The sequence below is a fragment of the Diorhabda carinulata genome, chromosome 6 (assembly GCF_026250575.1).
Source record: "Diorhabda carinulata isolate Delta chromosome 6, icDioCari1.1, whole genome shotgun sequence".
In the NCBI taxonomy this organism is placed as follows: Eukaryota; Metazoa; Arthropoda; class Insecta; order Coleoptera; family Chrysomelidae; genus Diorhabda; species Diorhabda carinulata.
Window position 1 is genome coordinate 30522326 of NC_079465.1, and position 27317 is coordinate 30549642.

The 27317-nt window shown below is 30.8% G+C and overlaps 2 protein-coding genes across 8 annotated transcripts; one reads left to right on the plus strand and one right to left on the minus strand.

Annotated features, from left to right (window-relative positions):
* Positions 1 to 660: 660 nt before the first annotated feature.
* LOC130895557 (E3 ubiquitin-protein ligase Iruka) lies at positions 661 to 3496 on the plus strand. 4 transcript variants are annotated; one of them, XM_057802918.1, is made up of 6 exons: positions 661 to 896; positions 956 to 1063; positions 1142 to 1266; positions 1408 to 1622; positions 1680 to 1961; positions 3187 to 3496. In XM_057802918.1, exons 1-6 carry the CDS (start codon positions 810 to 812, stop codon positions 3315 to 3317), a joined length of 948 nt encoding a protein of 315 aa, XP_057658901.1. In that variant the 5' UTR covers positions 661 to 809; the 3' UTR covers positions 3318 to 3496. The 4 variants fall into 4 exon arrangements, with proteins under 4 accessions (XP_057658901.1, XP_057658902.1, XP_057658900.1 ...); XM_057802919.1 differs by having other exon boundaries at positions 1142 to 1233; XM_057802917.1 differs by having other exon boundaries at positions 1142 to 3496.
* A 4204-nt stretch (positions 3497 to 7700) lies between these two features.
* Positions 7701 to 27139, minus strand: LOC130895555 (fatty-acid amide hydrolase 2). Of its 4 annotated transcripts, none has more exons than XM_057802910.1 (9): positions 26777 to 27139; positions 17475 to 17660; positions 17239 to 17419; positions 13988 to 14244; positions 13639 to 13914; positions 13437 to 13577; positions 10861 to 11298; positions 10665 to 10805; positions 7701 to 8289 (listed from the first exon to the last, which is right to left on the minus strand). In XM_057802910.1, exons 1-8 carry the CDS (start codon positions 26855 to 26857, stop codon positions 10707 to 10709), a joined length of 1659 nt encoding a protein of 552 aa, XP_057658893.1. In that variant the 5' UTR covers positions 26858 to 27139; the 3' UTR covers positions 7701 to 8289; positions 10665 to 10706. The 4 variants fall into 4 exon arrangements, with proteins under 4 accessions (XP_057658893.1, XP_057658895.1, XP_057658894.1 ...); XM_057802912.1 differs by lacking the exon at positions 26777 to 27139 and adding an exon at positions 23350 to 23600; XM_057802911.1 differs by lacking the exon at positions 26777 to 27139 and adding an exon at positions 23243 to 23595.
* Between the last annotated feature and the right edge of the window lie 178 nt (positions 27140 to 27317).

The following is a 27317-nucleotide window of genomic DNA, read 5'->3' on the forward strand; positions in this document are numbered from 1 at the left end:
TTTTATCCCTGTAACTTTTTTTGCTTTTCCAATCTCTTAATATTACTCTACGCCCTGTGAATCGATTTTGTTTTTCCAATCTGCTCATTTTCTTCCAACCCCTGTAAGTCGATTTTGTTTTTTCAGTATATAAATTTTCTTCTGACCCCTGTAATTCGATTTTTTTTCAATTCCAATTTTGGAATTCCGATTTTGTTTTTTCAGTTTTCTTCTGACCTCTAACCTCTACAAATCACGTGATTAAATATGGCGTTCATAGACAAATTAATTAATATTGAGGGCGTCTAAACAATCATTGTTGCACTTTCAATAAAAATCGTTTCCAATATTGGAATGAGATACAAAGAAAGTTACGGTAGAGTTATCTCTGTCTAGTGTTCCTTCTCCTTCCACCGGTACATTTCCCTACTTCCTCATTTCTCTTCACAGTGAAGCAAAATTATTTCAGAGGTTGTTTCTTTCTACAAGCTTTCTACAATTGGCACAACTTTTTAATGTAGAAAAAATATATAATCAGGTGTTTAGAATTACTACGTCTATGTAAATAATCTTAAAAATTCACAAATTCGTATTTATTAAAAAATTAGTATACTACAAAATGTATCTAGTTATATAAATACAATCAATTATAACGTTGCAGAACGAACCTAATTAGACAAATGACATAAAAGTGTCAAACAAAATAAAATCGTTTCTGCGTTTATTAGTGTTCTGTGATAAATAAAGTATGGTGGTCGATTTCCTTTCTCAGACAGTATATTCATAAGTTTATTATTTAAATTGTTAGTAGATAGTTTCAAATTAATTTCATGATGGCAGAGGCCGCCGTGGAAGATAGACCGCCCCAGAAGTTTTATTGTCACATGTGTAACATTCAATTTCAAAACGCATCAGCGGTAAAAATTAACTCCAAACGAAAGTGGTATCGACAATATTTTTATGCGCTTCTTTTCAGGATTTCACATGTCCTCATTGCTCCGATGGTTTTATAGAAGAATTACAAGATACTCCTGAAAGTAATGACGACATAATGGACGTTGAGGATTGGGAAGATGCAGAAGTTGTGAGTAATTTTTTCAAATTTATATTCGTAGCTGATTTTATTAATTGTTCTAATTTGTTGATTTTTCTTTTCTTAAAGGTGGATAATTTGATGAATACATTGCCGTTAAATTTAACTGAGGATCGTAGGACTAGGACGCGATCGGAAGGGATTAATCGCCCTGGAAGAAGGTACGCAAATCGTGCCAGGATTGTTAGACCCAGGTCTGAAAGAGTTACATTTTTACTATTTCAGGCTGTTTTATTTTATTTCTATCGATTTTTTTATTGTTTTCACTGGTTTTTCTTGTCTGTCTTCTTTTTGTGGGTTTTCCTTGTTATATGGATATTTTTGGTGGTTTACAGAACTCTTACTAGAATAGCATCGTCGAATTTGAGGCAGCACGTCCCGTTCGAGAATCTACTGCAAGATTTCATTGTAAATTTGGGCGTAGGCGTGAATTTTGGTACGGCACAAGGAAATATGCAGCTGTTTTTAGGGAACCCGGGCGATTATGCTTGGGGGCGTGAAGGATTAGACGCCATAGTAACCCAACTTCTCAATCAAATGGATAGCACTGGTAAATATTGGTCTAGTGCCTCATTTCAGGGTGTATTTCAGGTAACTGTCTTTGTAGGTCCACCGCCGGTTTCTAAAGAAGTTATAGATGGTTTACCCATAGTGGAAGTAACTGAAGAACAAGTTACCGCCAAATTACAATGTTCAGTTTGTTGGGAGGATTTTCAATTGTGCGAGAATGTGCGTCAGTTACCTTGTTTGCATATTTATCATGAACCGTGTATAAGACCGTGGTTGGAATTGCACGGTACTTGCCCCATTTGTAGACAAAACTTAATCAATGATCAAAGTAGCAGCGACAATAATCAGGATCCGGGTGGTAGTAGTTCAAATAATGGCGGTGAGTTTTAAATTTTTAAATTTTCACTTGGATTTTTTTAACTTCCATTAATGACTGAGTTTATGGGTATTTTATAAATTGAAAACTTTTTGAATCATTTTTTTAATTAGATTTAGTGATTATCTAGTTTTTTAATGATTTTTGATATATATTTTAAAAAAATAATACAAATTTGACACAATTACAACAGTTTTTTCTACTAATCTAAATATCTATCAAATTTCTTTGAAAATAAAAGATTTTTTTATTATTTGTAGTAATTCTACTTTTGGATATTTTTTATTTAACGGTTATTCTGATTCCTGTAGCTTCCAAACTGTGTCCTGAATGCTTCTAATTACATTTTCACCATAATTTATCAGTTTTGCTTAATTTTTTACATTTTTCAACATATTTTTCACAATAATTCAAAATTTTAATAATTTTTGACCCTTAACTACCTTTTGAACAAGTACTAGTTACTGTTTCAATTATTTTTCCCCATAGTTTGACCATTTTAACAATTATTTACCAGTTTTGGTCAATGATGTACAGTTTTTGACTGTTAACTGCCTTTTGTATAGTTTTTTCTAATATTTTGAAAATTTTAACAATAATTATGTATCAGTTTGAATGAATTTTGAATAGTTTGTGACCCTTAAAAACCTTTTGATCAATGATTTTCTTATTATTTCAGTATTTTTATGATTTTAGTTAATTCTGTATTTCAATATCATTTAGTTTTGGCCAATTTGTCACTTTTAATATCATGAGAACAGTTTTTGACTGTTTGTTTATTGCTTAATGGCAGTCTGTATTTGATTTAAATGTTTTTCTCCTTCTTTATTACCAATGTTCTAAAAACTCATTCATTTGAACACGTTTTCCACCATTTTTAGTTTGGAATGTACAGTTTTTGGCTATTTTTTATTGTTTTTTGACAGTCTCTCTATATTTTTTCTCTATTTGAATAGTTTCTCAACCTTCTCAGTTCAACCTGTACCAGTTTGAATAGTTTTTTACCATTTTTAGTTTGGAATATACGGTTCTTGGTCATTTTTCATTGTTTTACAACAGTCTGTACTCAATTTAGTTTTAACTTTAACAGTTTTTTAAATTATTCCATCAAACAGTTTCCTATCTTTTCATTTGTACAATTTCTGGTATCAATTGAACATATTCATATACAATAATACAGTTTTCGACGTATGTACTTTTAATAAATAATATTATTGAAAATTTTTAGCTAATAATACATTTAACGTCCTGCGCAGTCTGTTCAATTCTCAATCCAGTAGTTCGTCGAGTAATTCGACGTCCCATGAAAATACAGGAGCTAGGACACGATCGAGATCACAAAATGACTCCACCATGTAAGCGAATTATCAAGAAAAAACTAAAAAAACGATGATTAATCACATTTAAACGAAAAAAAAAAACCAAAAAAAATGAAATCCTGTAATCTAGAAATATGCTTGCTTTTAAAAAAAATTGTTTTTATTATTGTACGATTGGTGAAATGGGATTCGATTAAAAAAAAAAAACTTTGATGTTAATTTTGGATTTTTTTTAAACGAGTTTGTTGAGTTTTCCACGAATAAAAAATTAATTTTCAATTTAATCGAATTGGCGAGTATTTTGGATTATTGTACATAAATTTCGTTTTATTTTAAATTATTAACAATAAAAATCCAACTTTTAGTGATGAAGGTTGTTGTTGTTTTTTTTTTCTTCAGTTATTGAGACGTTTGTTTATAATTTTCTGACGTTTTTCAATTTTTTTCTTTACGATTTTCATTGTTTCCTCATCGTTATTCATTCCCCAGGTTTCGTTATTTATTTCTTTTGGTTAATTGAACCATTTTTCAAGATTTTATCACTTGTTGGGCTGCGTAATGTCAATTTTTTGAAACTATCAATCATTTTCTACAGTTTCCGGCAGTTTTTTTCATAATTTATCATATTTTTGGGTAAACGATTTTCTTCGGTAAACTAAAATTTTCAAGAGTTTCCATATTTTCACAATTTCAGAATATTTTTTACATTTTCCATATATTTTCCACAATATCAGATCGTTTTCTACAGTTTCCCGTGTTTTTCTTGTATTTCCCACAATATCGAACCATTATCTACGGTTTCCACCAGTTTTCATTTCTTTTTCATCCATTTTCTACCATATCAGAATATTTTTTCAAAATTTTCAACAATTTTCTATAGTTTCCAATAGCTTTTCACCTTTTTTAATATTATTTCTCATCTTTTCAACATTTTTTTAATAACTCAACAATTGTATATATTTTTATAGATTGTAGATTGTTTTAAACAGTTTTCCATATTTCCTACTATTATTTTCCATATTTCCAACAATTTTCTGTAAATTTCAACAGTTTCATTTGATTTTCCACAGTTTTAGATACTTTCCAACGCTTTTCAAGTACTTTTCTATAAATTTCTTCGGTTTTATTTGATTTTCCACATTTTTCCATGGTTCCTATCGCCTTTCCAACAGTTTCATTTGATTTTCCACAGTTTTAGATACTTTCCAACGCTTTTCAAGTACTTTTCTATAAATTTCTTCGGTTTTATTTGATTTTCCACATTTTTCCATGGTTCCTATCGCCTTTCCAACAGTTTCATTTGATTTTCCACAGTTTTAGATACTTTCCAACGCTTTTCAAGTACTTTTCTATAAATTTCTTCGGTTTTATTTGATTTTCCACATTTTTCCATGGTTCCTATCGCCTTTCCAACAGTTTCATTTGATTTTCCACAGTTTTAGATACTTTCCAACGCTTTTCAAGTACTTTTCTATAAATTTCTTCGGTTTTATTTGATTTTCCACATTTTTCCATGGTTCCTATCGCCTTTCCAACAGTTTCATTTGATTTTCCACAGTTTTAGATACTTTCCAACGCTTTTCAAGTACTTTTCTATAAATTTCTTCGGTTTTATTTGATTTTCCACATTTTTCCATGGTTCCTATCGCCTTTCCAACAGTTTCATTTGATTTTCCACAGTTTTAGATACTTTCCAACGCTTTTCAAGTACTTTTCTATAAATTTCTTCGGTTTTATTTGATTTTCCACATTTTTCCATGGTTCCTATCGCCTTTCCAACAGTTTCATTTGATTTTCCACAGTTTTAGATACTTTCCAACGCTTTTCAAGTACTTTTCTATAAATTTCTTCGGTTTTATTTGATTTTCCACATTTTTCCATGGTTCCTATCGCCTTTCCAACAGTTTCATTTGATTTTCCACAGTTTTAGATACTTTCCAACGCTTTTCAAGTACTTTTCTATAAATTTCTTCGGTTTTATTTGATTTTCCACATTTTTCCATGGTTCCTATCGCCTTTCCAACAGTTTCATTTGATTTTCCACAGTTTTAGATACTTTCCAACGCTTTTCAAGTACTTTTCTATAAATTTCTTCGGTTTTATTTGATTTTCCACATTTTTCCATGGTTCCTATCGCCTTTCCAACAGTTTCATTTGATTTTCCACAGTTTTAGATACTTTCCAACGCTTTTCAAGTACTTTTCTATAAATTTCTTCGGTTTTATTTGATTTTCCACATTTTTCCATGGTTCCTATCGCCTTTCCAACAGTTTCATTTGATTTTCCACAGTTTTAGATACTTTCCAACGCTTTTCAAGTACTTTTCTATAAATTTCTTCGGTTTTATTTGATTTTCCACATTTTTCCATGGTTCCTATCGCCTTTCCAACAGTTTCATTTGATTTTCCACAGTTTTAGATACTTTCCAACGCTTTTCAAGTACTTTTCTATAAATTTCTTCGGTTTTATTTGATTTACCAACGATTTTCAATGAATTTCACACACTTTCCACTGAATTCCCACAGTTTTCAATCATTTTCACAATTTCTTTTTTCTAGCAGTTTTATTTTTTTAATAAAAAGAATGTCGCCGAACAATCGCCAAAATTTTTCGACCACGGAAAAAAATTGTGATATTAAAAAGAGATAACGTCGAGTGGAAACCTTGAAGGTTTTTTTCTTCTTCTATTTTTTCCAATATTTATGTTTTGACGCGTCGATGTTTGTTTTGTTTTAATTAGTTTTCGTCGAGTTTCCAACAATTCCGCACCGGATGAAATTTTCTTTCACTGTGTGACGCAACTTTTACACTCAAAATCACAAAAAGATAGAAAATTATATGTCGCGCGTGCGTTTTAAAAAATGTTCGCGCCGTTTTATCATTTGGGACAGTTTTTCTTCGTTTTCTAGTCAAAAAAATTGTGCAAATTTGTTCTATCTTTCGACAGTTTACACAATAGTCCCAAAATACGTTTAGTTTGTTGATAATAAAGATCTCAACTTTTAACTTTATTCCCACCCTGTATATGATGTTAGTGAAAAACTCAACTTCAAACTTTGTTTTCACCCTGTATATGAATGTATACAAGTTTTGGTACTGTATAAAGTTTTTAACACTCTTCAATCAAATCAACAGTTTTTGGTTTATAAACAACAGTCTTTGACTGTTTATTACAATTTCCTCGGGTTTTTCTCGATTTTTTATTATTTTGTAGCCTTCCACAGTTTTTTCAATATATTTCTTATATTTCCGATGAGTATCTTTTATCTTTTGTCTTTCCTTCAATTTCTTTCTTTTATTATAAGTTTTCAACAGTTTTTGAAATATTTTTACATCAGTTTTTTAGTATTTTCAATTATTTTCCCATTTTCACTTTGGTTTCATAGTTCCTCGAAGTTATTATCAAATTATCTCAGTACTGGTTTAATTTTCTCAAGTTTCCAACAGTTTTTGACTGTTAATAATAGTTTTTGTTACAAAGTCCACGGGTTCTGTTGCTACAATTTCTAAATTTAATCTCTCTCCAAATGTATTTTTCGAATTTTCATTATTTTGTAGCCTTCCATAGTTTCTATCTCGTTCCCAACAGTTTTCTAACAATTTTTTCATAATTTTCAACAGTTTTCGATTTTTTTCTCGATAATTTCTTATATTTCCGATGAGTATATCTTGTGTTTTAAGGTTTCCTTCAACTTCTTTTTGTTTATTTTGGTTCTCGGTCATTTTGAACAGTTTTTGAATTATTTTCGCAGTTTTTTAAAATGTGCAATTATTTTTGTGCAAATGTTTTGCGTTTTTCTTAACTTTTTTTCAACTTCTAGTAGGTGTTCTTTGATTTTCATCAATTTCCAACAGTTTTCTAACAGTTTTTCAAATATAATATCAACAGTTTTGAAGTTTTCAAAAACTTTCCAATATATTTATAAAAATAACCTCGCACGATATGATGTCTCTTCACTTCTAGATATTGTAGTTTGGTTTTACCCAATTTCCAACAGTTTTTCATTGATTTTCAATATTTTGTCATATTTTTAATTCACTAATAATTCTTTTGTGCTTTTATCACTTTTAGATCGTAGCCTCCCTAAAATTGTTTTTATTTTTCCCTTGTATTACAACAGTTTTTGAGTTTATGATTATTTCCATACGTTTTTCCACATTGTAGCATATGTGATTTTGTTTTTCTTGATCCCCAACAGTTTTTCAAAAATTTTCCTTCATTTTTAAAAACATTTTCCACAGTTTTCTTCGACTTCTGTCAGCGATTCAATTTTTTTTCGATTCCCAACAGTTTTCAAACTGTTTCCGTTTATTTTGCGAGTTTTTCACAGTTTCCCCACAAACTACGTAAATATTCAAACGTTTCAATACAATCTCGCTATAATATATACAGGGTAGGTGAAAAAATAAAATAATACTTAAATTTTATTTCTTTTACTTGTCTTTTTGTGATTCTTTTGGTGAAATAATAAACTTATCATTGTTATTATGTATATAATAAAATAATTGTATAGACTGGATGAATAAAGAAGGTTCGTTAACCTCAGCGATACAATTTTTTTTTTTTTTTACTTGTCCATCCACTCTCTCCCATATCCATTCCTTTGTTTCCCTATCGCCCCTACCGTTGACGTCGTAATACAAAACTAGAAGCTACCGGCAAGTTTTTTATTCGATTTTCGACCTTATCACAATCGATTCATTTCACTATCAACGTCAATCGAAACAGGAAAAAAATTTATTTTTTTCTGTAAAAAAAAATTTCGAATTTGAAAAAATTTAGTTTCGAAAATCACCGGGAATTTCACGTGTTCACACCCGAATTTGCGCTTATTTAGTCCACCATTTTTTGCTAGTTTAGAAGGTTACAGATGTCGACGCCATCTTTGGACTATATCCAGAAGTAATTTTCGACGAGACCGACACTTGTTATTTGACGAAAAATAATTTCGTCGTTACTGCGCGATTTATTTTTCCCTTGTATATCTAGAATTTTGTGATGGATGGAGGACCTGAAAAAAATTATCACTCTGTAAAGTCAATTATGGAATTTGCATCGTTCCTTTTGGAAAAAAAATATATGGACGGTATTCACAGGTAAGGTCGGGTAGGTGAAATGGACGGTGTTTGCGAGCAAAGCAATTGGATGGCAGTTTAGCACAATTTCGATAAAATGGACGGTGTTTAACTGAAAGGGTTTTCATTTAGATTCTTTATAAATTATCAAAAAATGGACGGCGTTTGCAATTGAAGGGATTAGATAAAGTCGAACGCGTTTTGGATGAAATGGACGGTGTTTAACTGAAAGGAATTCTCTATCGAAGACAATAAAAACGGACGGTGTTCACTAGCAACGGAAAAATTACGTTTTTCCGATACCAGATTCGTTAAGGACGGTGTTCACAAGCAAGGAAATCGATTGGACATTCGATCGACGTTAATTTTTGTCAAATTAATATCCGTTTGAAAAAAATTGGACGGTGTTTACTGATAAGGAGATTAAATGAAAGTTGTACGACGTTTTAAATGCGATGGACGGTGTTTAACTGAAAGGAATTCGCTATTGAAGACAATAAAAACGGACGGTGTTCACTAGCAACGGAAAAATTACGTTTTTCCGATACCAGATTCGTTAAGGACGGTGTTCACAAGCAAGGAAATCGATTGGACATTCGATCGACGTTAGTTTTTGTCAAATTAATGTCCGTTTAAAAAAAATTGGACGGTGTTTAACTGTGAGGAATTCGCTATTGAAGACAATAAAAACGGACGGTGTTCACTAGCAACGGAAAAATCACGATTTTCCAATACCACATTCATTATGGACGGTGTTCACAAGCAAGGAAATCGATTGGACATTCGATCGACGTTAGTTTTTGTCAAATTAATATCCGTTTGAAAAAAATTGGACGGTGTTTACTGATAAGGAGATTAAATGAAAGTTGTACGACGTTTTAAATGCGATGGACGGTGTTTAACTGTGAGGAATTCGCTATCGAAGACAATAAAAACGGACGGTGTTCACTAGCAACGGAAAAATTACGTTTTTCCGATACCAGATTCGTTAAGAACGGTGTTCACAAGCAAGGAAATCGATAGGACAGTCGATCGACGTTAGTTTTTGTCAAATTAATGTCCGTTTAAAAAAAATTGGACGGTGTTTACTAATAAGGAGATTAAATGAAAGTTGTACGACGTTTTAAATGCGATGGACGGTGTTTAACTGAAAGGAATTCGCTATCGAAGACAATAAAAACGGACGGTGTTCACTAGCAACGGAAAAATTACGTTTTTCCGATACCAGATTTATTACGGACGGTGTTCACAAGCAAGGAAATCGATAGGACAGTCGGTCGACGTTAGTTTTTGTCAAATTAATGTCCGTTTGAAAAAAATTGGACGGTGTTTACTGATAAGGAGATTAAATGAAAGTTGTACGACGTTTTAAATGCGATGGACGGTGTTTAACTGAAAGGAATTCTCTATTGAAGACAATAAAAACGGACGGTGTTCAGTAGCAACGGAAAAATTACGTTTTTCCGATACCAGATTCGTTAAGAACGGTGTTCACAAGCAAGGAAATCGATAGGACAGTCGATCGACGTTAGTTTTTGTCAAATTAATGTCCGTTTAAAAAAAATTGGACGGTGTTTACTAATAAGGAGATTAAATGAAAGTTGTACGACGTTTTAAATGCGATGGACGGTGTTTAACTGAAAGGAATTCGCTATTGAAGACAATAAAAACGGACGGTGTTCACTAGCAACGGAAAAATTACGTTTTTCCGATACCAGATTTATTACGGACGGTGTTCACAAGCAAGGAAATCGATAGGACAGTCGGTCGACGTTAGTTTTTGTCAAATTAATGTCCGTTTGAAAAAAATTGGACGGTGTTTACTGATAAGGAGATTAAATGAAAGTTGTACGACGTTTTAAATGCGATGGACGGTGTTTAACTGAAAGGAATTCTCTATTGAAGACAATAAAAACGGACGGTGTTCAGTAGCAACGGAAAAATTACGTTTTTCCGATACCAGATTCGTTAAGAACGGTGTTCACAAGCAAGGAAATCGATAGGACAGTCGATCGACGTTAGTTTTTGTCAAATTAATGTCCGTTTAAAAAAAATTGGACGGTGTTTACTAATAAGGAGATTAAATGAAAGTTGTACGACGTTTTAAATGCGATGGACGGTGTTTAACTGAAAGGAATTCGCTATCGAAGACAATAAAAACGGACGGTGTTCAGTAGCAACGGAAAAATTACGTTTTTCCGATACCAGATTCGTTAAGGACGGTGTTCGCAAGCAAGGAAATCGAATATCAAAAAATTCATTCGTATATTAACGTCTAAGGGATAAGGAAAAGTTCGATAAGATAGCTCACCCTGTATTTCCTCGTAAATATTAATTAAAGTTCTATTAGGAACTATCGGCGCTTGTAGGGCGGTCGCCAACCGCCGAAATGCCTTTCCACCTCCTCGGCGACGGCCAGCGTCAATCTATCGCAATACGGCGCCGCCACCACCTGCAACGAAATGGAAATTCGTGAAAATATACGAAAAATAAAATGAAAAACTCACTTGAATACCGATCGGTAGGCCGTTTTTGGTGAATTTGACCGGACAGTTGGTGACCGGTAACCCCAAAGCGTTAAATATCATCAGATACGTCGAATCGAATATTTTCCTGTATATATCGCCGTGGTAATGGGCTTCGGCCGTAAAAGATGGTATCAAAAAAACGCCGTTCTTCCCCAACAATTTGACGAATTCGTTTCGAAGTTGGTCCAATTTTTTCGTACAATAATCCGTCGTCGATCTCGGCAGATGGGTGGATAATTTTCTCAACACGCCGTATAATATGGCCGTCAATACCGATTTCGATCTGAACGTCATGTATCTGAACAATTCCAATATGGAACCGTCTCCTCTTCCTTTGAATAAATTGTCGACGTCGTCGATATCCAATAGGGTTAGAGCCGATAATTCCGGAGCGTGTTTCATCAATGGTAAATCTATCTAGAAGAAATGTTGATGAAACTTTAATTAACACTTGATATTTATTCGCATTTTTATAAGTGAAAATAATATTAAATGGCAATTTTTCGCACTTTTATAAGTGAAAAGAAGAATAAATGGCAATTTTACGCAATATTTATAAGTGAAAAGTACAATAAATGGCAGCTTTTCGCATTTTTATAAGTGAAAAGAAGAATAAATGGCCTTTTTTTCGCATTTTTATAAGTGAAAAAAACAATAAAAGGCAATTTTACGCAATTCTTATAAGTGAAAATAACAATAAATGCCAATTTTACTCATTTTTATAAGTGAAAAGAACAGTAAATGGCCTTTTTTCGCATTTTTATAAGTAAAAACCACAATTATTAATGGCAATTTTCGCAATATTATAAATGAAATCAACAATACATGGCAACCTTTCGCATTATTATAAGTGAAAAGAACAATAAATGACAATTTTACGAATCATTATAAGTAAAATCAACAGTATATGGCACCTTATCGCATTATTATGAGTGAAAAAACCGATAAATGGTAAATTTTCGCATTTTTCAAAATGAAAATAACAATCGAAGGACATTTTTTGCATTTTTATAAGTGAAATTCAAAATAATTTACTTTTAAACACATTTTTGGGTCATAATGACATTTGTTCGTATTTTTATAAGTGAAAAGCACAATAAATGAAATTTGTTTGCACTTTTATGAGTAAAATTGACGATAAATAACATTTGTTCATATTTTTATAAGTAGAAAGAACAATAAATGACATTTGCTCGTATTTTTATAATGAAAAGCACAATAAAAGACATTTGAATGGGTTTTTATAAGTGAAATTGACGATGAATGACATTTGCCCATATTTCCATAAGTGAAAAGAACAATAAATGACATTTGATCGTATTTTTATAAGTGAAAACCACAATAAAAGACATTTGAATGGGTTTTTATAAGTGAAATTGACGATGAATGACATTTGTTCACATTTTCATAAGTGAAAAGAACAATAAATGACATTTGATCGTATTTTTATAAGTGAAAACCACAATAAAAGACATTTGAATGGGTTTTTATAAGTGAAATTGACGATGAATGACATTTGTTCACATTTTCATAAGTGAAAAGAACAATAAATGACATTTGATCGTATTTTTATAAGTGAAAACCACAATAAAAGACATTTGAATGGGTTTTTATAAGTGAAATTGACGATGAATGACATTTGTTCACATTTTCATAAGTGAAAGGATCAATAAATGACATTTGATCGTATTTTTATAAGTGAAAACCACAATAAAAGACATTTGAATGGGTTTTTATAAGTGAAATTGACGATGAATGACATTTGTTCACATTTTCATAAGTGAAAAGAACAATAAATGACATTTGATCGTATTTTTATAAGTGAAAACCACAATAAAAGACATTTGAATGGGTTTTTATAAGTGAAATTGACGATGAATGACATTTGTTCACATTTTCATAAGTGAAAGGATCAATAAATGACATTTGATCGTATTTTTATAAGTGAAAACCACAATAAAAGACATTTGAATGGGTTTTTATAAGTGAAATTGACGATGAATGACATTTGTTCACATTTTCATAAGTGAAAAGAACAATAAATGACATTTGATCGTATTTTTATAAGTGAAAACCACAATAAAAGACATTTGAATGGGTTTTTATAAGTGAAATTGACGATGAATGACATTTGTTCACATTTTCATAAGTGAAAGGATCAATAAATGACATTTGATCCTATTTTTATAAGTGAAAACCACAATAAATGAGTTTTATAAGTGAAAAGAACAATGAATCAATAAAATAATAGAAAAAAATGATATTCGCGCACGTTTGACGACTTTAACCATCATTTTAGTCCAAACAAGACATTTGATTGAAAATTTGATATACGAGGCGGCCTAAAAAGAACATAATACAACGTTCATACTACTATTTATTAGAGAAATGGACATTTTTGGTCGAAAAAGACACTTTGTTATATTTTAAATTGAAAAAAAAAGTTTTAGTCAAAATTCAAAGCAAATTTCGACTTGAAAAGTTATGCGAAAGCAATTTTCTCGACGCCAAGGACGGTGTTCACTTGAAAGGAAAAAAATCAACAAATCACTTACTTTTTCGACGTCATAGCGGCAAATATCATCGAAATAATCGACTACCATACGAAGTGCGTCCAAACACTCCTCGTTCACATTGGCAGTAAGCGCCGATTGGATGTCCTCCATATAAAATATCCTCAACTCTTTAACGTCGACCTGTATATGTATATAAAATCTCGTCAGAAACGTTTAAATCATTTCCGAAATTTCATCTCACCGGTTCGTACAGTCTCAATTCGTCTTTAAAATTCGGTTCGATGATGACTCGCAGCAACAGTTTCAAATCTACGGCGTACCTCGCCATCGGACCCAAAGTGAAAGTCGCCTTCCAAATATCCTCGTGTTTACAACTGGGATAGTGTCCGACGCTGGAAACCGTACCCGGCGTCGGTTTGTGACCCCACACGCCGCAGAAATGCGCCGGCAAACGTAGAGAACCGGCTATATCCGATCCGATGCCTATCAACGACCCCGCCGTGGCTAACAGACTCGCCTACAACACCAAACGAGACAAAACCGTTTATAATCGATTATTAATCGATTCGTTATCGATTTATTTAGCGTACCTCGCCGCCCGATGATCCCCCGCAGGTCCTGGAGGTGTCGTATGGGTTTTTCGTCGTACCGACGAGTTTATTGGTCGATTCCCAATTCATGCAAAGTTCCGGTATGTTGGACGTGATTAGCGGTATGGCTCCGGCTTCTCGGACGTTTTTGACAGAAACGGCGTCTTGTTCCGCTATTATGTTCGCTCTCGTCACCATTCCCGAGGTACTTTTCATTTTGGCTACCTCGATACTACCTTTTATCGAAATCGGAACTCCTGGAAATTCGATACGTTTTTTTTTTACGAAAAAACTTTCTTTGAACTGGTTTGGTCGGTCGGAAAAAACGAATTTTTCCCATTAGAAATGAGTTTAATATAAGGAGTTATCGTAAAACTCCCTTCGACGAAAAAACTTCCCACAAAATGGTCGATTTTTCGAAATTCTGGTTTCAAAAAATGGACGGCGTTTGCAATTAAGGGAATTAAATGAAGTTGAACGAGTCTTGGTTAAAATGGACGGTGTTTGGTGAAACAGAAAAGGAAATTTTATAAAATGGACGGTGTTCACATAAACGGAAAAATTACGTTTTTCCGATACCAGAATCATTAAGGACGGTGTTCACAAGCAAGGAAATCGATTGGACAGTCGATCGACGTTAGTTTTTGTCAGATTAACATCCGTTTGAAAAAAATTGGACGGTGTTTACTGATAAGGAGATTAAATGAAAGTTGTACGACGTTTTAAATGCGATGGACGGTGTTTAACTGAAAGGAATTCGCTATTGAAGACAATAAAAACGGACGGTGTTCACTAGCAACGGAAAAATCACGATTTTCCGATACCACATTCATTATGGACGGTGTTCACAAGCAAGGAAATCGAATGACGTTAGTTTTTGTCAAATTAATATCCGTTTGAAAAAAATTGGACGGTGTTTACTGATAAGGAGATTAAATGAAAGTTGTACGACGTTTTAAATGCGATGGACGGTGTTTAACTGAAAGGAATTCTCTATCGAAGACAATAAAAACGGACGGTGTTCACTAGCAACGGAAAAATTACGTTTTTCCGATACCAGATTCGTTAAGGACGGTGTTCACAAGCAAGGAAATCGATTGGACATTCGATCGACGTTAATTTTTGTCAGATTAATATCCGTTTGAAAAAAATTGGACGGTGTTTACTAATAAGGAGATTAAATGAAAGTTGTACGACGTTTTAAATGCGATGGACGGTGTTTAACTGAAAGGAATTCGCTATTGAAGACAATAAAAACGGACGGTGTTCAGTAGCAACGGAAAAATTACGTTTTTCCGATACCAGATTTATTACGGACGGTGTTCACAAGCAAGGAAATCGATTGGACAGTCGGTCGACGTTAATTTTTGTCAGATTAATATCCGTTTAAAAAAAATTGGACGGTGTTTACTGATAAGGAGATTAAATGAAAGTTGTACGACGTTTTAAATGCGATGGACGGTGTTTAACTGAAAGGAATTCTCTATCGAAGACAATAAAAACGGACGGTGTTCACTAGCAACGGAAAAATTACGTTTTTCCGATACCAGATTCGTTAAGGACGGTGTTCACAAGCAAGGAAATCGATTGGACATTCGATCGACGTTAATTTTTGTCAGATTAATATCCGTTTGAAAAAAATTGGACGGTGTTTACTAATAAGGAGATTAAATGAAAGTTGTACGACGTTTTAAATGCGATGGACGGTGTTTAACTGAAAGGAATTCGCTATTGAAGACAATAAAAACGGACGGTGTTCAGTAGCAACGGAAAAATTACGTTTTTCCGATACCAGATTTATTACGGACGGTGTTCACAAGCAAGGAAATCGATTGGACAGTCGGTCGACGTTAATTTTTGTCAGATTAATATCCGTTTAAAAAAAATTGGACGGTGTTTACTGATAAGGAGATTAAATGAAAGTTGTACGACGTTTTAAATGCGATGGACGGTGTTTAACTGAAAGGAATTCGCTATCGAAGACAATAAAAACGGACGGTGTTCAGTAGCAACGGAAAAATTACGTTTTTCCGATACCACATTCATTATGGACGGTGTTCACAAGCAAGGAAATCGAATGACGTTAGTTTTTGTCAAATTAATATCCGTTTAAAAAAAATTGGACGGTGTTTACTGATAAGGAGATTAAATGAAAGTTGTACGACGTTTTAAATGCGATGGACGGTGTTTAACTGAAAGGAATTCGCTATTGAAGACAATAAAAACGGACGGTGTTCACTAGCAACGGAAAAATCACGATTTTCCGATACCACATTCATTATGGACGGTGTTCACAAGCAAGGAAATCGAATGACGTTAGTTTTTGTCAAATTAATATCCGTTTAAAAAAAATTGGACGGTGTTTACTGATAAGGAGATTAAATGAAAGTTGTACGACGTTTTAAATGCGATGGACGGTGTTTAACTGAAAGGAATTCGCTATCGAAGACAATAAAAACGGACGGTGTTCACTAGCAACGGAAAAATTACGTTTTTCCGATACCACATTCATTATGGACGGTGTTCACAAGCAAGGAAATCGAATGACGTTAGTTTTTGTCAAATTAATATCCGTTTAAAAAAAATTGGACGGTGTTTACTGATAAGGAGATTAAATGAAAGTTGTACGACGTTTTAAATGCGATGGACGGTGTTTAACTGAAAGGAATTCGCTATCGAAGACAATAAAAACGGACGGTGTTCAGTAGCAACGGAAAAATTACGTTTTTCCGATACCACATTCATTATGGACGGTGTTCACAAGCAAGGAAATCGAATGACGTTAGTTTTTGTCAAATTAATATCCGTTTGAAAAAAATTGGACGGTGTTTGCTGATAAGGAGATTAAATGAAAGTTGTACGACGTTTTAAATGCGATGGACGGTGTTTAACTGAAAAACGAATTTTTCCTATTAAAAATAAGTTTTATAGAAGGAGTTATCATAAAACTCCCTTCAATCGATAAACTTGATGAAAAAACTTCCTAAAAACGGTCGATTTTTCAAAATTCCAAGAACTTTTCATGACTTGTGAACTTTCCGGGTAGAATTTCCATAAATCTCCAATCATTCCACCGGAAAATTCTCCCTCAAACAAATCAATATTTGAATTTATGAAATATCGGAATAAAATTGATTTTTTTTATCGAAAATGAAATTTCCAGAAGGAAGTTTCACAAAACTTCAACGGGAAACTTCCCTTCGACTAAGCAGCACCTAAAACAACTTTCCAAAAGTGGAAAACATACTTACCAAGTAAAGGTTGATTCTCTTCGATTTCCTTCACATCCATTTGGCTGCTCGCCAAAAACTGATCCACTCTTTTAGCATCCTCCAAAGCGGCTTGAAATCTATCCTCTATAACGGCGTTAATTACGGGATTCACCTGCTGTATCCTGTTTATGTACGCCCTTACGACGCTTTCGCAGGATACCTTCAATAACCACAATCAAAATTCGAAAACAAAAAGTCGCCGCCAAAAAACTTACGTTTCGATTACGTATTTTTTCGGCCAGTTCCGTGGCTGATAAAAGAAGAATTTCGTTTGAGACCGGAGGACAAGTTTTATTTTTCCGAAAAACCCTTTTTATTATTACTGGTATATACAGCACGTTTATAGATTTTATGGCCATCCAAAACAGTACTCGGATCGCTATTATTCCGGGAGGCATGGTCTGGAACGAAATTTGAAAAAAAAAAGTCGAAAATCAATCGAAATTAATATAATAAAGATTTGAAACGTGCATGGACTGCTATTCCGTTCGTTATTCCGGATAAAAAGGGAAATAGCTTCGAAAATACTACGAAATATGAAAATATTAATCAAAAAACTGATATTTTTGACAGATAATTTTGTGTTTATTAATTTTTTGTTCACCACTGTATATTAAAAACTAATTACGGTGTATGAAAAATCAAAAAAACCGACTACAATTTCGAAAATAAAAATGGTAATTTTTATCTCTGATTTTTAACGTGCATGGGCTGCTATTCCATATATTATCCCGGATAAAAAGGGAAATAGCTTTAAAAAAAACACGAAATATGAAAATATTAATAAAAAAACTGATATTTTTGACAGATTTATGTGTTATGTATCAAAAATAATCGTTAAATAAACATTTAATACAAAACAATAATTGACATGGTACATCACGTGTTAATCGTAATAAATAGTTTTCTGTTACTAGTAAAAACGTGGATAATTTTGTGTTTATTAATTTTTTGTTCACCACTGTATATAAAAAACTAATTACGGTGTATGAAAAATCAAAAAAAAAACGACTACAATTTCGAAAATAAAAATGGTAATTTTTGTCTCTGGTTTGTAACGTGTATGGGCTGCTATTCCATATATTATCCCGGATAAAAAGGGAAATAGCTTTAAAAAAAACACGAAATATGAAAATATTAATCAAAAAACTGATATTTTTGACAGATTTATGTGTGAAGTATTAAAAATTATCGTTAAATAAACATTTAATACAAAATAATAATTGACATGGTACATCACGTGTTAATCGTAATAAATAGTTTTCTGTTACTAGTAAAAACGTGGATAATTTTGTGTTTATTAATTTTTTGTTCACCACTGTATATAAAAAACTAATTACGGTGTATGAAAAATCAAAAAAACCGACTACAATTTCGAAAATAAAAATGGTAATTTTTGTCTCTGATTTGTAACGTGTATGGACTGCTATTCCATATACTATCCCGGATAAAAAGGGAAATAGCTTTAAAAAAAACACGAAATATGAAAATATTAATCAAAAAACTGATATTTTTGACAGATTTATGTGTGAAGTATCAAAAATTATCGTTAAATAAACATTTAATACAAAATAATAATTGACATGGTATATCACGTGTTAATCGTAATAAATAGTTTTCTGTTAACATTAAAAACGTGGATAATTTTGTGTTTATTAATTTTTTGTTCACCACTGTATATAAAAAGCTAATTACGGTGTATGAAAAATTAAAAAAAACCGACTACAATTTCGAAAATAAAAATGGTAATTTTTGTCTCTGGTTTGTAACGTGTATGGTCTGCTATTCCGTTCATTATCCCGGACAAGGAAAACGCGTAATATTGAATTAATTCCTATATTGTTTTTTCTTTATGTTGAGTGGGATTTTTAGAACAAATTAAAAATTTTATCAATTAAAATTGTCATGTCATGTTGAATAAACATTTTATATGACAAATCACGCGTCGTAAATAACGATAATAAAAACAAATTGTTGTTTTTTCTACATTTTTTTAATGTCAGGTGTTTGATTCGTTAAAATTTTTTTGACCTAAACTATTTTGTTTTTAAGACACGTTCTGTTTCTTTTTTATTTTTTCATCTTGTAAGTTCAAGGACTTCTCAATGCGGAAGGTATATATATATACAGGGTGAGTTCTTAATGTGACAAAAGTTGATTACTAGAAAATATGGCAACAATGCAAACCAATTTTGACATTTTTTTTGGTTCCTATAGTTTGTAACTACCTACTAAATATTTATCATCATTTTACTTGATTTTTAACAGTTTTTCACAACTTTTTTCCAATATTTTGATCATTTTTATAATCATTTATTAGTTTTAGTCAATTTTGAACAGTTTTTGATTATTAATTGCCCTCTGAACAGTTTTTTATTACTGTTTAAACAACTTTTGTCCAATAATTTGTCTATTTTAACAATTATTTATCACTTTTAGTCAATTTTGAACAGTTTTTGACAATCAATTGCCCTCTGAACAGTTTTTTATTACTGTTTAAACAACTATTGTCCGACAATTTGTCTATTCTAACAATTATTTATCACTTTTAGTCAATTTTGAACAGTTTTTGACTATTAATTGCCCTCTGAACAGTATTTTATTACTGTTTAAACAACTTTTGCCCAACAATTTGACTATTTTAACGATTATTTATCACTTTTAGTCAATTTTGAACAGTTTTTGACAATCAATTGCCCTCTGAACAGTTTTTTATTACTGTTTAAACAACTTTTGTCCAACAATTTGACTATTTTAACAATTATTTATCACTTTTAGTCAATTTTGAACAGTTTTTGACAATTAATTGCCCTCTGAACAGTTTTTTATTACTGTTTAAACAACTTTTGTCCGACAATTTGACTATTTTAACAATTATTTATAACTTTTAATCAATTTTGAACAGTTTTTGCCAATTAATTGCCCTCTGAACAGTTTTTTATTACTGTTTAAACAACTTTTGTCCAATAATTTGTCTATTTTAACAATTATTTATAACTTTTAATCAATTTTGAACAGTTTTTGACAATTAATTGCCCTCTGAACAGTTTTTATTACTGTTTAAACAACTTTTGTCCGACAATTTGACTATTTTAACAATTATTTATCACTTTTAGTCAATTTTGAACAGTTTTTGACAATTAATTGCCCTCTAAACAGTTTTTTATTAGTTTAAACAACTTTTGTCCAATAATTTGTCTATTCTAACAATTATTTATAACTTTTAGTCAATTTTGAACAGTTTTTGACTATTAATTGCCCCCTGAACAGTTTTTTATTACTGTTTAAACAACTTTTGTCCGACAATTTGACTATTTTAACAATTATTTATAACTTTTAATCAATTTTGAACAGTTTTTGACAATTAATTGCCCTCTGAACAGTTTTTTATTACTGTTTAAACAACTTTTGTCCGACAATTTGACTATTTTAACAATTATTTATAACTTTTAATCAATTTTGAACAGTTTTTGCCAATTAATTGTCCTCTGAACAGTTTTTTATTACTGTTTAAACAACTTTTGTCCAATAATTTGTCTATTTTAACAATTATTTATAACTTTTAATCAATTTTGAACAGTTTTTGACAATTAATTGCCCTCTGAACAGTTTTTTATTACTGTTTAAACAACTTTTGTCCAATAATTTGTCTATTTTAACAATTATTTATAACTTTTAATCAATTTTGAACAGTTTTTGACAATTAATTGCCCTCTGAACAGTTTTTATTACTGTTTAAACAACTTTTGTCCGACAATTTGACTATTTTAACAATTATTTATCACTTTTAGTCAATTTTGAACAGTTTTTGACTATTAATTGCCCTCTGAACAGTTTTTTATTACTGTTTAAACAACTTTTGTCCAATAATTTGTCTATTTTAACAATTATTTATAACTTTTAGTCAATTTTGAACAGTTTTTGACTATTAATTGCCCCCTGAACAGTTTTTTATTACTGTTTAAACAACTTTTGTCCAATAATTTGACAATTTTGACTGTGTTTGTGGTTAATCGCTTGAGTTAGAAAATTGAAGCTTGATTTTTGGTATTTAACACAGAACAACGAACAGCGAGCGGTAGATCGGGTTTAGAAAATGTGACCGAACTAAAAACTCACCCAGTACATATATAGAAAATCTATGAAAGTGCATAATCGTTGCTAACCCACAAAGAAATGGTAGAGAAAACATAAACCCGAACAATTATGTACAGTGAAAATAATTATTTAACCTCGAGAGATTTCACTTGTTCCAAATTACATTCTATTTGAGTTTACGAGGTGTATACGGTTTGTTTCATTAGAAAAGTGCGTATTTAGGAAAATTTAAATGTATATTACCAATTAACAAACTCACTATTCATGTTTTTGTTGTTTAACGTCGTATATATTAGAAACCGTCAAGATTTCCAATATTTTTTTTAAAAACATCGAGTTGTTTGAAGTTATGGGGGACCAGGACCCGTATCAGGGGTCACTGAATCCGTTGGACCCTCATGATAAGAGAGATTGAAGATTCAAATTATCATTTGACAGAAGATCTGTGATTTTTTGGGGGAGAACCAATAAATCTAAAGTTTGATTTCAAAAACGTTGTATAACTGTGTAAAAATGCATCAAACAACAAAAATAACAAAGTGATTGTTTCGTCTTGTGACATACTGTATATAGAAAAAATAATTATTTTAAAAAAATGCGGTACCTTTGCACGACTATATTGTAAATGAAATTATATTTGAAAAAAACGTTCATCACCCTGTATAACTGTGTAAAAATGCATCAAACAACAAAAATAACAAAGTGATTGTTTCGTCTTGTGACATACTGTATATATAAAAAATATTTATTCTTAAAAAATGCGGTACCTTTGCACGACTGTATTGTAAATGAAATTATATTTGAAAAAAAAACATTCATCACCCTGTATAACTGTGTTAAAATGCATCAAACAACAAAAATAATAAAGTGATTGTTTCGTCTTGTATATATAAAAAATAATTATTTTTAAAAAATGCGGTACCTTTGGACGACCGTATTATAAATGAAATTATATTTGAAAAAAAACATTCATCACCCTGTATAACTGTGTTAAAATGTATCAAATATCAAAAATAACAAAGTGATTTCGTCTTCTGACATACTGTATATATAAAAAATATTTATTTTTAAAAAATGCGGTACCTTTGCACGACTGTATTATAAACGAAATTATATTTGAAAAAAACGTTCATCACCCTGTATAACTGTGTTAAAATGCATCAAACAACAAAAATAATAAAGTGATTGTTTCGTCTTGTATATATAAAAAATAATTATTTTTAAAAAATGCGGTACCTTTGGACGACCGTATTATAAATGAAATTATATTTGAAAAAAAAACATTCATCACCCTGTATAACTGTGTTAAAATGCATCAAACAACAAAAATAATAAAGTGATTGTTTCGTCTTGTATATATAAAAAATAATTATTTTTAAAAAATGCGGTACCTTTGGACGACCGTATTATAAATGAAATTATATTTGAAAAAAAAACATTCATCACCCTGTATAACTGTGTTAAAATGCATCAAACAACAAAAATAATAAAGTGATTGTTTCGTCTTGTATATATAAAAAATAATTATTTTTAAAAAATGCGGTACCTTTGGACGACCGTATTATAAATGAAATTATATTTGAAAAAAAACATTCATCACCCTGTATAACTGTGTTAAAATGTATCAAATATCAAAAATAACAAAGTGATTTCGTCTTCTGATATATAAAAAATATTTATTCCTAGTTTTTATCTTTCAAAAATGCGGTACCCTTTTCGATTATACTAGAAATAAAATAATATTTGAAGAAAAACGTTGATCACTCCCCGTATAACAAAAAATATATATTTTTAGTTCTGTCAATAAAAAGAGCGGTACTTTTACACGATTATATTATAAATAAAATGAAATTTAAGAAAATAAAAATAGCGTAAAGTCATCTACCTCTTGAATCGATTTCCTTCGATTTAAAATTCTTTCACCCATAGATAAAGTAAAAGTAACACAATTTCACAACGTTGAAATACCTACATTTCCTCTTGTAGACTCACCATTTAATAAATTCCAACTGTTCACTAGATAAAACGACAAAACTGAGCCGAAAAAAATTTTCACTTCATCATTAAAATAGAAGAAAATAAAATGAAAATAAAAAATAATTGTTTTTTATTTAAAACAATACGTGTTCTACGCGAGAATCCATCTACTGAACTACACGAGTTTTGCACACTTTGTCACGGAGAGTGGAGATTTTCACTTTTTTGGTAGGAGACCTTGACTTGGGTGAACCCAACAAGAGACTACGATGGTCAATTCAAATACAAAATTTATTTATTTAAAAAGTTTGTTTTTAAAAGTATACAAGTCATTTAATTGATTCTAGAAGCGAATTTCCGCTTTAATTATACTTAGGTTATAATTAGTAAATGGATGAATTAGAAGGAGTTTCGTCATCATATTTTGGTATTTCCCATATTAATTCACTTGTATGTGGAAGTTTTTTATGGCGATTAGGTTGAAAACAAAATAAATAATTTGGTTTTTTTTAGATAATATTATGATTTTTTTTCGAAGCGCCCAAAAAAGTCATTTTGTTGTTTTATGACGTCAATGGAAATAATTATGAATGGAGGCCAATTAAAGATTCGATTATCTTCTAGATTCAACCATAATTATAATTCCGTTTAAGGGAAATTTTTAAAATCAATTAATAAATAGTCGTTTCGGAATAAATTGGGATAGAAGAGTTTGTTGATAGAATTATATGTTGGGATATTTGTTAAAAAAATATCAATTGTCGTCCTCACTCTATACTTTCAATAATGAGGGACTACAAATACACAAATAGTATGAAATTTGTATGTATAATTTCCTATTAAATGGTAGGTAATTTATTTATAAAAAAAAGTAATTACCGTTAACGTTTAATTACTTTAATTCTTAGAATAATCTGACAGTTCTAACCTTTAATATAGTTAAAATTTGTTTCCGTAAAATTACATTTGTTTTAGTCTTCAATTAAACAAATTGTTTTATAATGGTTTTTATATAAATATATATATATAGTGTGTCCCATCTAATTTTTTTAAACGCAGTTTATCCTAGAACTAGTTTTTCATATATATAGTTTGTCCTATTTTTTTCATACTTTATGTATACAGTAGAACATGTTTCGGAGTTTCTGATATATTTTCATATATACAGTGTGTCCTAGATTGAATTTTTACTTAAAACCTAAAAGATTTGTCTCAAGTAACATACATATTTATAAAGTGTGGCCTAATTTTTTGCACTACATAGAGTTAAAATGTTTTTTTTATACAGTTTGTCCCACATAGTTTTTTGAACCTTGGAACGTTTTTCGTATTTAAATCTGACCTTAAATATTTTTACATTATACATTGTAAGTATAAAATTGTATACAGTGTGTCCTATAACGTTTTTTATGCATACAATCTATTCTAAAATATTTTTATATACAGCTTGTCCTCTAATTTATTCCAAATAAATTACACTGGAACGTTTTTTTTTTGTACATACAGTTCGTCCTAGAAAATTTCCTTACCGGCAATATCTATAGTGTGTCCTAGATTTTTTTTCAAAATTCATTTTTTCCTAGAATACCTTAAGTATATACAGAATGTCCTGAGATATTTTTATACATACAGTGTGAGTAAATTTTTTTTAATTAGTATCACGGAAAGTTTTTTAATATACAGTGTGTCCTCGAACGTGTTTTATATATGGATTGAGTTCTAAAATTTTTATATACAGCTTGTCCTATAATTTCAAATTTTTAAAAATAAATTACCCTGCCACGTTTGTTTATATACAGTTTGTCCTTGAAAATTTTCATACCTGAAGGGCATTTTTTATATCAACAGTGTGTCATAGATAATTTGTTATACATACAGGGTATCCAAGAATGTTTTTATATACAGCTTGTCCAAGAATTTATTCAAAAGAAATTACACTGGAACGTTTATTTTGTATATACAGTTTGTCCTAGAAAATTTTCATACCTGCAATGCGTTTTTAATATCTACAGTGTGACCATGATTTTTTTCAAAATCCACTTTTTCCTAGAAAGCCTTTCGTATATACAGAATGTCCCGAAATATTTTTATGTATGAAGAATTTTTTCAATTAGTGTCACAAATTTTGTTAATATACAGTGTGTCCTCGAAAGTTTTTTATATAGGCAATACGTTCTAAAGTTTTTATATACAGCTTGTCTCAGAATCTCAATTATTTTGAAAATTAATTGCAATGGAACGTTTTTTTTGTATATACAGCTTGTCCTAGAAAATTTTCGTACCTGCAATGCGTTTTTTAAATCTACAGTGTGTCTTTGATTTTTTTCAAAATCCACTTTTTCCTAGAAAACCTTTCGTATATACAGAATGTCCCGAAATATTTTTATGTATGAAGAATTTTTTCAATTAGTGTCACAAATTTTGTTAATATACAGTGTGTCCTCGAAAGTTTTTTATATAGGCAATACGTTCTAAAGTTTTTATATACAGCTTGTCTCAGAATCTCAATTATTTTGAAAATTAATTGCAATCGAACGTTTTTTTTGTATATACAGTTTGTCCTAGAAAATTTTCATACCTGCAATGCGTTTTTAATATCTACAGTGTGTCTTTGATTTTTTTCAAAATCCACTTTTTCCTAGAAAACCTTTCGTATATACAGAATGTCCCGAAATATTGTTATGTATGAAGAATTTTTTCAATTAGTGTCACAAATTTTGTTAATATACAGTGTGTCCTCGAAAGTTTTTTATATAGGCAATACGTTCTAAAGTTTTTATATACAGCTTGTCTCAGAATCTCAATTATTTTGAAAATTAATTGCAATGGAACGTTTTTTTTGTATATACAGCTTGTCCTAGAAAATTTTCGTACCTGCAATGCGTTTTTTAAATCTACAGTGTGTCTTTGATTTTTTTCAAAATCCACTTTTTCCTAGAAAACCTTTCGTATATACAGAATGTCCCGAAATATTTTTATGTATGAAGAATTTTTTCAATTAGTGTCACAAATTTTGTTAATATACAGTGTGTCCTCGAAAGTTTTTTATATAGGCAATGCGTTCTAAAGTTTTTATATACAGCTTGTCTCAGAATCTCAATTATTTTGAAAATTAATTGCAATGGAACGTTTTTTTTGTATATACAGCTTGTCCTAGAAAATTTTCATACCTGCAATGCGTTTTTAATATCTACAGTGTGTCCATGATTTTTTTCAAAATCCACTTTTTCCTAGAAAACCTTTCGTATATACAGAATGTCCCGAAATATTTTTATGTATGAAGAATTTTTTCAATTAGTGTCACAAATTTTGTTAATATACAGTGTGTCCTCAAAAGTTTTTATATACAGCTTGTCTCAGAATCTCAATTATTTTGAAAATTAATTGCAATGGAAATACTTTTAATATATACAGTGTGTAGCTAAAATCGATAGGTACTTACCTCTTCACGTCTCGCTAGTGCCGAATTTATCATCGGCTTATTTTCGGATTTGATCGAACGCCTTTTTTTGTTTCGGGGCATTTCAAGTATATTTTCAAAATTTTTGAAAAAAAAATGATGTTTCTTATGAAAAAACTACTATTATCACTTCTAAGTATTTCAAAACAACACAAAGTGCGACATAAAATTGAACTTTGTATCAAAAAATTTAAGATACGAATATTTCAAGGCAAACCAAAATGCAAATTTGGGTGACGTTAATTTTTTTATCCATATCATTATATGCTAATTATAATATTATTATTGATTTGTCTTTACAATTCTAGACCTTCACTTTCTTACGATAACAACAACTTTCGAAATAATTAATTTCGATAATAAGTCATATTGCAACAATCATCAACAGTTTCTGCAACCCTCCATACATATCTATTTTTCTGTGCATAGTTCTATCCATATAAAATCATTTTTGTCGACTACAGCTTATGCAACCCTTTATACATATCCGTTTTTGTGAAAATCGCATCGTTATATAAGTCGA

Excerpts from the sequence above, each read along its gene's own strand:
- LOC130895557 (XM_057802915.1), top strand. The coding sequence starts at position 810 with ATGATGGCAGAGGCCGCCGTGGAAGATAGACCGCCCCAGAAGTTTTAT. Across the intron at positions 897-955 it reads AATTTCAAAACGCATCAGCG|GATTTCACATGTCCTCATTG; the intron begins GTAAAAATTAAC and ends GCTTCTTTTCAG.
- LOC130895555 (XM_057802910.1), bottom strand. The coding sequence starts at position 26,857 with ATGCCCCGAAACAAAAAAAGGCGTTCGATCAAATCCGAAAATAAGCCG. Across the intron at positions 17,661-26,776 it reads CACTAGCGAGACGTGAAGAG|ACCATGCCTCCCGGAATAAT; the intron begins GTAAGTACCTAT and ends ATTTCGTTCCAG. Across the intron at positions 10,806-10,860 it reads GCCTACCGATCGGTATTCAA|GTGGTGGCGGCGCCGTATTG; the intron begins GTGAGTTTTTCA and ends ATTTCGTTGCAG.